We start from the raw sequence: 12,873 nt of genomic DNA on the forward strand, positions 1-12,873 counted from the left end.
TCTCCAGAAATGTATATTACTATAACTTGCATTAGAATTCGGGTAAAAAGAAATACGATCCATAATACCAGGAGGTCAGCATGACCCAGCGTTGTGTATGTCGCCGTGCTCCGGTCCCGAACAAAAAGTGTTACATAATGACCGACCGAACTTTGGAGGGCCGTCCTTGAACTGGGGCCGAGATTTCATGTAACACTTCCCGTGCCACACCTGGTGAGTGTACACGAGCGGTTACATCGTTCTGACCTTGCTGACGGGCCTTGTAAACTAACATCTAACTCCAGGGAATAAAACATTTTAGTTCATTGTCTGATCATTTTTATCAACACAGATTCGTATACCTAGTGTCGAAAGGAACTTTATTAAGTTAAATCAATGCTCATATCCAAGGAGTAACATAGTATGCCATCGATTTTCAACACTAGGGAGGTAGGATGTTGTGAAGGGGGAGGGGCTGTTGGTGTTAGGGGAGGTGTTCTAAAATCACAAATATCCCTAGCATTACCCACGGCAACCATACCCCCTCCCCGAATATCCCTATCCCACATAACACTACTGTGGTCAAACCACCTATGGTCAAAACCCTATGCTCAAAGCACCGCTATGGTCAAACCCCCTATGGTCAAACCCCCTATGGTCAAAGCACCGCTATAGTCAAAGCACCGCTGTGGTCAAACCCCCTATGGTCAAACCCCCTATGGTCAAACCCCCTATGGTCAAACCCCCTATGGTCAAAGCACCGCTGTGGTCAAACCCCCTATGGTCAAACCCCCTATGGTAAAAGCACCGCTGTGGTCAAACCCCCTATGGTCAAACCCCTATGGTCAAAGCACCGCTGTGGTCAAACCCCCTATGGTCAAACCCCCTATGGTCAAACCCCCTATGGTCAAAGCACCGCTATGGTCAAAGCACCGCTGTGGTCAAACCCCCTATGGTCAAACCCCCTATGGTCAAAGCACCGCTATGGTCAAACCCCCTGTGGTCAAACCCCCTATGGTCAAACCCCCTATGTTCAAAGCACCTGTGGTCAAAGCACCTAGGACCCATATTACAATGGCACCTTGCGGAACAGGCGCAGCTCGATCTACGATGTGTTCGATCTACGAATCATGATTTACCATAGAAATATTTGGGGAAATCTTTTAATTCATTTAGACACTGAGCAAAAAAAAAAAAAAATGAAAATTTGCGAACAATTTAACCATAGTTTACGTGCATGACGCATTTTCAAAAATACATTTAAACATATCTACAATTTTAGAAAACATTAACCATACCCCATAATTGAAAGCAATTACAATTAAACTACTGTTTAGTGTAGAAATAATAAATGATAAAATAGTGTACAACTATGTGTACATTAGAAAAAATCGATTCCCCGTGGTCTGGTACAACAACCTCCCCCATCCCCCACCCATCGTCCTTGTTTACGATACAATTAATTAGACAATGGGATGGGCGCGCTTGATTATATCCGTAACGCAATCACCGTCAAAACAAGAATAGGGTGAAAAAAATAAGGAGAAAAAACAAGGAGAATAACAAATATATCAGCACCATAGGAATAACACTAAATGAGGGTTTCAATTTTCCCGGAACAATTTGTGATGTTGCAGTTTGGACCTATGGCAATAATTTCGTTCTGCGAAACATGTCAATTTCGCTGTCGTGGCAGCGTTTGTTCTGCGGCACGTTCGATTTATGAGTTAGAGTAGACCTACCACTGTAATTTTGAATTATTACCTCTCCCCTATTACGTAAAGAAAACTAGTAGATTCTATATACCAAGCATGTACTATAAAGAGTATTTCTGCTTTTTTTTCAAACATGTTTTATAAGATTTAATTATTAACCGAATTAATTATCACGTGAGACTGTCTCCAGCATGCATGTCTCCACCGACATTTCAGCATGTCGCAGTTTACCAGACGGCCTGTACGTCGCCACAGCTGTTCCGTCTGGTCATTTCTCTGGCGGTTCTAAAATTGTACTCATGACCCCATCAGTGTACACATTTTATTGTATGGGGGAATCATGTCCATCTTGAACGCCCGCCTAACACTGGCTAGACAACTGTTGCAGTCTTACAGCATTATACACACAAATGTTGTTTCGAATACTAATGTATAGGCTTGCAGTAAATATATCCAGGTACTTTGAGAACACCAGTAATGAATAAATTAAAGAGGACTACGCCTTACTTTATGCAATATACGTATTCCTTCTTAAAGATACATGTAAAAAATGACATCCTTGTTTTAGCTATCGGATTTGACGTAGAAATATATCAGCTGTTTTTCAAGGTGTTATGGTGTTGGCAGCAGACGTCTGCGCTACACACTGGCCTTGAGTTGTTGACACGGCGGGCTATATAAAGGGGGATAAGTCGGATAAATGGCTTCAACAACGGAAGTGTAGTGAAGGCGTGTCTATCGTAAACAAGGTACTTGTACTGCTTTAGTTACTGCTTTATTTTAAATGCTTTACAGTTAGAATTAACGAATTGATTTTTGTCACACTTAACTCAAATAACAGTTCTTTTAGTTTTATCAACACTACTTCACGTCTGTATTTTTTCATTTACACATTGTACTGTATAAAGTATAAACACAATTTTAAAACGGTATAATATAGAATCTCTACTGTTCTATACTGTAGATCTAGATCTAGATCTAGTAATAATGGTATTAACTATTAACAGTTGAAGAGCTAGTGTTACTAGATCTAGATCTATAAATACTATCAGGGGCCCAGCTGGTTGGTGCTCCGATATAAATAGCCCTCGGGAACACGAATCACGTGACCTAGTGAGCGTTTGTTTACCAGGCCCAACGATTTTTCTCTGTAGAATCTATTTATAGATCAGTCCGATTTATTTTGCCTCCTGTGAATTTAATTATAAAACATGTATTGTTGACATTAGAGGTATCCTATTATGATAGCCTGTTTTTTTAAATAAATTCCCCCCCACCTCGTTTACGTCTCACTAAAGGTTATTCTAATTAAAATCGTCATAACATTCCCCAAACCCATTAATTAAAAAAAATTAACTACCCTAAGATTATGGACTACAAATACGAACCAAATTTATAAAATGTTGGTTTTATTATTTTGGATGCTACGAAAATTTCAATTGCAAGTCACATCTTATATCCTTATCTATAGTTTTATAGCCCACCACCCTAAATCGGGTGGCATTTCGGGAAAAAAGTAAGACCGCACCCTCCCTTCTCCAATACCAGACCCCCCCCCCCCCCCCCCCCATTTCCTAAAAATGCATCGTTCTTTGTGAACGATGAACGATCTCTAAACAAGCCTCGACGATGCAATCGTAATTCGTATTGTGTGCCGTTAACGCCAATCAAAGTAATTTACTTAAACTTTTTTGGCGGGGCTTAACTGGACAAAATCCAAATTCTATGACCTTATCTAGATGTTGATCTAAATTCTAATCGGTGTGCCACAACAGTAACTCGACTGACCTACTTACCGAGGCCTTGAATGTATTTTTTCCCGTGGTTCCTACAATCTACATCGCCACGCAATTAGCTGCTCTTGTTTACGCTATCTCGAATATAAGCCAATGTTCAGTCTAGATTTCAATGTTAGGCTTATTGTCGATATTGGTGAAAGCCTTGATAAATATTTGGTCGTATTAATTAAAAATTCTTAATCTAATAAGAGGTCATACATCGTTACAAAAAGCTAGACTCTCTCCCCCTCCCCCCTACCCTTCTCATATGCCGTTTTGAAAAAGCAAAATAACGGCTAAAATTCAGTTAGGGTTAGGGCAGAGGCGAAGCGACCCTTCCCGGCGCCCGGGGACAAACTTTCAATTTGGCGCCCCCCTCGGGAGCAAATTGTCAATGTGCACCCCCCTCAACTTTTCGATTTGAACCCCCCCTTCTCATATACCGTTTTGAAAAGGCGAAATAACGGCTAAAATTCAGTTAGGGTTAGGGCAGAGGCGAAGCGACCCTTCCCGGCGCCCGGGGACAAACTTTCAATTTGGCGCCCCCCTCGGGAGCAAATTGTCAATGTGCACCCCCCTCAACTTTTCGATTTGCATCCCCCCCCCCCCTCAAACTGCAAAAATGCAGGTAAAAAGACAATTTAATTTGTTTTTACAACCCATTTTGGCGCCCCCTAAGGTCGACATATGTCCCCCCCTGCCCCCCCCCATCGCTACGCCTCTGGGTTAGGGTTAGTGTTAGGGCTAATGTTAGGGCTAGGGTTAGGCTTAAACCAATGTCTAGCGTTGGTTTCGGTTTTGTGTTAAGTTTTAGTCAAAGGTGGATGCTTAGGTTTTGGTCTTTTTCTTAAGGTTAGGATTAAAGTAGTATATCGGTATAGAATTCTAGTTAGAGTTAGGATTCTAACTTGAGAGGGGGGGGGGAATTCCTTGGAGGGGGAGGGGGGTAATTGACAGGGGGGTAATTGCTCCGGGGGGAAATATGGGGGTGGGGGTAATTTCCGGGGGGGGGGGGGTAGTGTCCTGTAGCCCGCCCCAACTCCCCATGTGTAAGGCGTCTCTTATGGACGATCCCTAAGTGTCGACCTCCAATTGTTGACCTATAGATCTAAGCATCGAATTTTATTCAATTCTTTAGACTGCCCAAATTGACGTCACAGAATACACAGCAGGAAAACACATTGTGAGCGTACTACTGCAATCGATAAATTACAGTAAAGTAGTACAGAGGCCTGCAGATACTAGGCCTAGATCTATATATTCACTGAATATTAAGTGGAAGACTTTGACGGCCAGCATTTCGTGGTTTAGTGGAATAAAGTTTAGAATAAAAGTTACCAGAGACAAAAGTTCATAACAAAAGTTACCAGAGACAAAAGTTCAGAACAAAAGTTCTAAAATCCAAAAGTTGAAAGAACTACCAAAACAAAAGTTGAAAGAACTACCAAAAGAAAAGTTGTGACAAGATGGAGTCCCAACGAGCGGCCAGTGTGGGGGAGGGATACATTGAACTCGAGGCTGTGAGGCGGAGAACAGACGACAAAATCCCGTTTTATAAGTCGGAAGTGATGACCATCAAACATTCATATCCGGTACGTTGTTCGATCCAAAATAGTGCACTTTGCTAGAATTTGTATCAATAATTATAAGAATACTTCAATTTTTAGGAGTTATCCATGTAAGAATACATACATTTTTTTAGGATTTATCCAATATAAGAATGCATAGTTTTATGATTTATCCAATGTAAGAATGTGTACATTTTTAAGGATTTATTCAGTGCTGTAGAGTTCACATAAATGTATGTGTCCCTTATTAGAATTTACCCAGTGTAAGAATGCAGTGTAAGAATATCAAGATTGTAAGGATTTCCGCAGGAATGGGAATGCAATGTTAAAATTTCGCTTTTAGAATGTACCCACTATACGAATATGTCCTTTGTTAGGATTGATCCGTTCTGTACTTGTTGTTAAGCTGCAGGCCATAAAGTAAAGATAACATCCCCTGCAAACGAATCTCCCCCATCCCCCCACTCCAATCATCTTCCTCACCCCTCCCCTACATTTTCTCACCAGCTTAAGGTATAATATCTCAAATTTTTCCTGACACTAATGTTACGTTCTGTGTTCATTTCAAATCAACAACAACACTTCCTGTAGAACTTCACTCCTTTTATTCGTCTCAATGCATTCAAGCGTACCAGAACAGCCCTCGTCCTAACCGCTACTAACCCGCTGACTCCCCCCACACAATCGTTCACTCCCCCTTTTATACCCGCATTCGACCTTGGGATTACAAGACATAAACACACAAGTGTAACTACACAGTTAGGTGAACTCCACTAACACAGGCACTCTCCCCTAGTTCTAGACTATTCTAACCTATTCTAAACTAACCTACAACTGGCCCGTAACACTACCCCCCACCTAAGTATTTGTAGTAATAACTACAAATACTGACTAACAAATCCTAGCTAAATAAAAAACACAAAGCCTTTCATACACATCCACTAGTAGACAAGTTAAAAATATACATTCCGTAGAATGTATATGACAGATTGTATATACAATGAAATACATAATGACAACATACAGAACTGCTACAATTTCGAGCTAGCACAAATCATCCGTGTAACTAACAAACAAACAAAAAATCATACACACCCAGTTGCATCGTACCGAATCTAAGAACTTTCCAGACCAAAATTTTTTTGAGTCTACCCTGTGCGCTCTCTGGCTACACTGGTTTACGACTCCTACCCATATCTCAACCATTCCACATCACAAAAAATTTGAGTCAACCTGCGCTCTATGGCTACACTGGTTTACGACTCCTACCTATATCTCAACCACTCTACATCACAAAAAATTTGAGTCAACCTGCGCTCTATGGCTACACTGGTTTATGACTCCTATTCATATCTCAACCATTCTACATCACTAAAAAATTTGAGTCAACCTGCGCTCTATGGCTACACTGGTTTATGACTCCTATTCATATCTCAACCTTTCTACATCACTAAAAAATTTGAGTCAACCTGCGCTCTATGGCTACACTGGTTTATGACTCCTACTCATATCTCAAACATTCTACATCACAAAAAATTTGAGTCAACCTGCGCTCTATGGCTACACTGGTTTATGACTCCTACCTATATCTCAACCATTCTACATCACAAAAAATTTGAGTCAACCTGCGCTCTATGGCTACACTGGTTTATGACTCCTACCCATATCTCAACCATTCTACATCACAAAAATTTGAGTCTACCCTGTGCGCTCTATGGCTACACTGGTTTACGACTCCTACTCATATCTCAAACATTTTACATCACAAAACTTTGCAGCTCACAGTCGATGTTGTTACATACTCTGTCAAACAGCTATAGCGTCGGGCTAATGGCATCCCCACAGCATCCGGCAAACGTCAGGACAGCATCCAACAAACGTCAGGACAGCATCCAACAAACGTCAGGACAGCAACCGGCAAACGTCAGGACAGCAACCGGCAAACATCAGGACAGCAACCGGCAAACATCAGGACAGCAACCGGCAAACATCAGGACAGCAACCGGCAAACATCAGGACAGCAACCGTCAAACATCAGGACAGCAACCGGCAAACATCAGGACAGCAACCGGCAAACATCAGGACAGCAACCGGCAAACATCAGGACAGCAACCGGCAACATCAGGACAGCATCAGGCAAACGACAGCATCAGGCAAACGACAGGACAGCATCAGGCAAACATCAGGACAGCATCAGGCAAACGACAGGACAGCATCAAGTTTATGCTTCTACTTGATTTATACTGGCCACCAGTTGTTACGTTCTGTGTTCATTTCAAATCAACAACAACACTTCCTGTAGAACTTCACTCCTTTTATTCGTCTCAATGCATTCAAGCGTACCAGAACAGCCCTCGTCCTAACCGCTACTAACCCGCTGACTCCCCCCACACAATCGTTCACTCCCCCTTTTATACCCGCATTCGACCTTGGGATTACAAGACATAAACACACAAGTGTAACTACACAGTTAGGTGAACTCCACTAACACAGGCACTCTCCCCTAGTTCTAGACTATTCTAACCTATTCTAAACTAACCTACAACTGGCCCGTAACAACTAATCTAAATCGAACGTTGCAACAACGTTGATTAACCAGACATACTACTGATAGGCCTACAGAACTAATTTTACCATGCACCTGTGTGTGTTCTACAGTTCCGTTTCCTGGTACCTGAGCACGCCACACCTGGCCCCTGTAAGTGGATCTATCCCATGACCTACGGGGGAGGGCTGGTGGGAGGGGACAAGATCACGGCCACCATCAAGGTTGGGGCGGGGTGTGCGGCGGTGGTCTGCAGCCAGGAGTCAACCAAGGTAGGTCAGCTGGTGCTGGTACAGGTGGGCTAATGTAGGTAGTTTTTACAGGTGGGCAAATGTAGGTAGTTTTTTACAGGTGGGCTAATGTAGGTAGTTTTTACAGGTGGGCTAATGTAGGTAGTTTTTACAGGTGGGCTAATGTAGGTAGTTTTTACAGGTGGGCTAATGTAGGTAGTTTTTACAGGTGGGCTAAAGTACTGTTCTATATAGGTGGGAAATGTAATGGTTTTTTTTTTACAGGTGGGCATAAGTACTGTAGTCTACTGTTCTGGTGCCAGTCATGTTCTGATGCCAGTTGGTGTCGTGCTAGCTTACCAAAGTTCACCCAGCATAAGAAGTTCTCATAGACCTCAGAGATGTGGATGGGAGGGGGGAAGATGGGTGGACATTGTCCAGCTGCTCTGAGTCTAGAGTTGAACTCCCTTTACCCCTAAACTTAGCGCCTATCGTCCCCCACCCACCCATGTTTCATACCTTTCTACTGTTGCTTGTTTTAACACCTGACCTTTGACCTGTGCCCAGGTGTACCACTGCAACATGAGCCACGAGACGGTCCAGAACTTCAACTACAGCCTGGGTGAGTCAGCTCTGCTGTGTGTCTTACCTGACCCAACCGTCTGCTACAGGGATGCCAACTTCTGCCAGAAACAGGTTGGTATTGTGTATATATATATATATATATATATATGCTACATATATTTACTTAGAAAGACAGAGAGCCTCTATTCTTGTGTATCAGTGGCCTATATTTAATCCAGGGCTGTATACATAAGTAACTTTCTGTTCACCTATTGAGTGTCACCCAGCACCTCAATAAGTGAGTGTTTATCCCATTGATCTGATGATCTTTCTCTTTCAACCAGGTGATCCACATGACATCCACATCTAGCCTGGTTTTCTTGGACTGGATGTTGGGTGGGAGACAGGCCCTGGAGGAATTCTGGTGCTTCAAAAGGTAAACATGCAGCAACACACAGCAATATTTTAAACTAAACACCTTACAGAACTACACAGATCACACATATGAAACAGAACTACACAGATCACTCATATGAAACAGAACTACACAGATCACTCATACCAAACACACAACCTCCATTCTATTTATTTTAACATCTTTAACTTGGTCCCACCATTACATGATTGTTATTTATTGAAATATTTTTTAAGTTAAATATTTGTAAGTGGTAGGCTATAACAGTAAAGTAAGTTTTTTAAAATGGGAGAAACTTTAGAAAGATGAAATCTTCTGAAGCATATTTACTTAAATATGCAAACATATTATAATAATAACTTTGTAGTCTATGCAGTTTTAAACTTGATAAACTTTAACATTGTATTTCTTCTAAGATGCTGTAAAATCCTATTAAAATTTTTATAAAGTCAGGTATAGCAATCATAATGAAATTCTATAACAATCTAACTAAAATTAGGTTTAACAATAGTACTGAAAATCTATGACTATGACAATCTAAATTAAATTAGGTTTAACAACTGCAATTAAGTCTATGACAATCTACATTAAATTAGGTTTAACAACTGCACTGAAATCTATGTGGGGGAGGAGTTGATAGTCAGAGATAGCACTGACCTTGAAGACACACCTATCAAAACAGTTGCTCAGGCCATGGAGAATTTCCAGGTATCTTCTGTTGTTATTTTACTTGTTCACACAACTGATTCACATGGATTTACTCAGTTACTTTTGCCAGATCTATATCAAGTTAGATTTTTATTGGGACAGCTACAAAATGGTACTGTTTTGGGACCTATTTGAAATTATATTTTTGTTTGGACAACTATGGAATAGTACTTTTTTGGGACCTATTTGAAATTATATTTTTATTTGGACAACTATGGAATAGTACTTTTTTGGGACCTATTTGAAATTATATTTTTATTTGGACAACTATGGAATTGTACTTTTTTGGGACCTATTTGAAATTATATTTATATTGGGTCAACTATGAAATGGTAGGCTTACTTTATTTGGGCACGCATAAAATTACATTTTTGGGACCTATATGAAATTATATTTTAGTGTGACAAAGGTCTAAATAGAATTATATTTTATTTTATTGTGACATTTATGAAATTATATTAAATACAGTAATATATTAAATATAAATAATATTTTGCAGGAACCTACATAAAATTATATTTTATGGCAATATATATAAAATTTTTATGTATTTCAACACATAATAATATATTATATTGCCACGTTAATAAAGTTATATTTTGCAGCAGATTATTTAAAATTAAATTTATACAACAGTCACAGAAACAGTTTTACTCCCTTTCATCTTTAATGAACTTTTAATGGACAAGTATTAAATTATTGAAAATCTTTCATCTCAATTATAAAAGCTATTGAAAATCTTTCATCTCATTGATAAAAGCTAAAAACAATCCCAAAAACAAAATAATTTTTTTGAGAAACGTTGAAATATTCTTATCTGAGTGTTATAATATTTGAACTGGTTTACATATGTGATCCTAAGCTACTTATTAAGTTGAACCTTTATTCATCCCCAGGTGTATGGCACATGTATTATTTTGGGTGAAGGACTGAGTTTCCTGGTTGAAAGTTTAATTAACATTTATGGAAGAAAACGAGACTTAGGTATTTAAATTTTTTTTTTAATTGCTCAATTTCTCAAAGTTAATAAATATTTCATAATGGAAAGATATTCTGTCACTGAAAACTATTTTATACCTAACATTAGCCATCTAGTTACAAAAGCTGATAATGTTTTGTGTAACTAAGAGATGTAATTATTATAAAGATTATATTTTAATGGATATTTAATATTTAAGAGACACTGTTCAAAATTATATTTGTAAATAATATTTAAGAGTTTAGTATTTATTAGTGACAAACAATTTTTTTTCTCTTTGAAAATGTATCACGTTATATGTTTTAATTTTTAGAGAAACACAATTTTAAAGTTAAATTTAAAATTATCAATTCCTCTTTTTTGTTTTTGTTTGAATACTTAGGTGAACAAATAAACCGTGACTGTGTTGTGAGCATTAGTGAAACTAAATACACTGTGTCAGGGGAGACAATCGAAGGTTGTTACCTCAGGTTCCTTGCTACTGACATGAAACATGTAAGTATCATTAGCTATTGTTGTTTTCTTAATGTATACTCATATTTTTCATTAGTTTAAAACTAGTTATGTTTTTTTTTTTGTTAATGCAAATGAAATTTGAAACTTTGAATTAATCTCTGATGATTTTGTCCTTCCTTTAAACACTAACCGTTTCTTTAATGTTATTATTTTATTTTAATATAATTGTAAATTTATGTACTTTCTTGAGAGTAATTTTTCTGTGCTTTTTAGTAAAAAAGTTTTCTAGCTTTCTGTTTACCAAAAACCACTACATCAAGGGTTGGCAATGCGGCTCTTCAGTTCCATGGACAAATATTAATAATTATTTTATTTTCTTCTTGAAACTAACAAAAATATTAGTCTGCAACACTCGGTAATGAACGATATAATAATAAATATAAACAATAAACACTCGCTATTCTATTTGCGAATTTGACATTTTATTTTCGCAAATATCTCCCCATGAGTATTATCAACAGCTTCCTAAAGTTTCATGGCGATCGGATGAAAGGTGTAGTAATGAATAAAAGACAAACAGACACACACACACTTACATACTACATACATTGATATATATATATATATATATATATATATATATATATATATATATATATATATATATATATATATATATATATATATATATATATATATATATATACCTAATCCTAATCAAAGATCATAATATTAAAATAAAAATGTTAGTGGCTCTTTAAAAGCTAGGAAATTTTGAAAATTGTAACTTTGCCGACCCCTGCACTACATGATTCTTGTAATTGATGAATTTTAGTTATTGTTAAGCTTTACCTTTTTAAAGTTTAATTATTTGACAAATTCAAATAAAAAAAAAATCTTCCCAGGCTTCTAGAGTAATCCATGACATATCCAATCCACTGCAACATCTACTGGGAGGTGATCCTTTTGAGAGAAAGTTGTGAACTGTCTGTAGCCTACATAAAATATCTGACAAGTCTGGACTATCTAGTGACATATTGAACAATGGATCAATATTTTGTGTTCCAAATTGAAGCGAAGTGTTGAGTTTAATAATGTCAATAAAAGGAAAGAATTTGTAGTCAGAATCTGAACATTCAAATTTCTAGTCAAGTAGGCAGATAGGTGCCTTGAACCAAGATTTTGCGTCAAATTATAGTAGAGTATTGTGTTGTTTATAAGATTTTGGTTGGATAAATGTAAATAAAAAAACTTTTAGAGTTTTTTAAAGCAATGAATGGTATTTGATAACTTATTTTTTAGAATGTAAAATACAAATTAGACTGCTTAATTTATTTTGTTTGTATAATAATCATTTGTTTATACTGCTCTCCACACTGTTCCTTATCTTTTCATTCCATGTTTTTTACTTTAAACATCCGCTCACAATTTAATTAATTTAAAAAGATATGGAAAGCATTTTGTTTTTGTTTTCTAAGTTAAATGACATTTCTTTGTTAATGTACACACCCATAAAACTTTGTACAGAATCTGCATCAACTGGACTTTATATTTATCATTAATGATTCTTTTCTATTGTAACCAACCTTTTTTTTTTTTAAATGCAATTAAAACTATTGTGCAATAATCTGTGTTTCCATCATGTTTATATTAAAAATTATATTTAGTTTTTGTTGGAATTATTTCAACAGTCTGTTGCATCTTGCAGCCTTCATATTAGTTGTAGGTGTGAATTAGACTAACCCAACCCTTAAAGATTACATATAACTCATTATCTAATGACACCTTACACAAGGGTAACTAAAAAAAATTGGGTTATATATTCGTTAACATTTTATTTTAGTTACTTCTGTATTATAAGAGATACCACAACAACTAGCTTTGTGGTACGACTAGGGTATTTTTTCCATGGTGTCACCAAAATACTGATATTCTA

The 12,873-nt window shown here is 37.5% G+C and overlaps 1 protein-coding gene across 1 annotated transcript; it reads left to right on the forward strand.

Moving 5' to 3' along the window:
• The first annotated feature begins 4,895 nt into the window (after positions 1 to 4,895).
• Positions 4,896 to 12,532, forward strand: LOC131932735 (uncharacterized). The gene is made up of 8 exons (XM_059289637.1): positions 4,896 to 5,064; positions 7,699 to 7,857; positions 8,383 to 8,511; positions 8,724 to 8,815; positions 9,391 to 9,502; positions 10,399 to 10,486; positions 10,864 to 10,976; positions 11,843 to 12,532. Exons 1-8 carry the CDS (start codon positions 4,939 to 4,941, stop codon positions 11,918 to 11,920), a joined length of 897 nt encoding a protein of 298 aa, XP_059145620.1. The 5' UTR covers positions 4,896 to 4,938; the 3' UTR covers positions 11,921 to 12,532.
• The last annotated feature ends 341 nt before the right edge of the window (positions 12,533 to 12,873 follow it).

The sequence above is a fragment of the Physella acuta genome, unplaced genomic scaffold, assembly GCF_028476545.2.
Source record: "Physella acuta isolate Inbredline_101_S28 unplaced genomic scaffold, ASM2847654v3 ptg002267l, whole genome shotgun sequence".
NCBI classification, from domain to species: Eukaryota; Metazoa; Mollusca; class Gastropoda; family Physidae; genus Physella; species Physella acuta.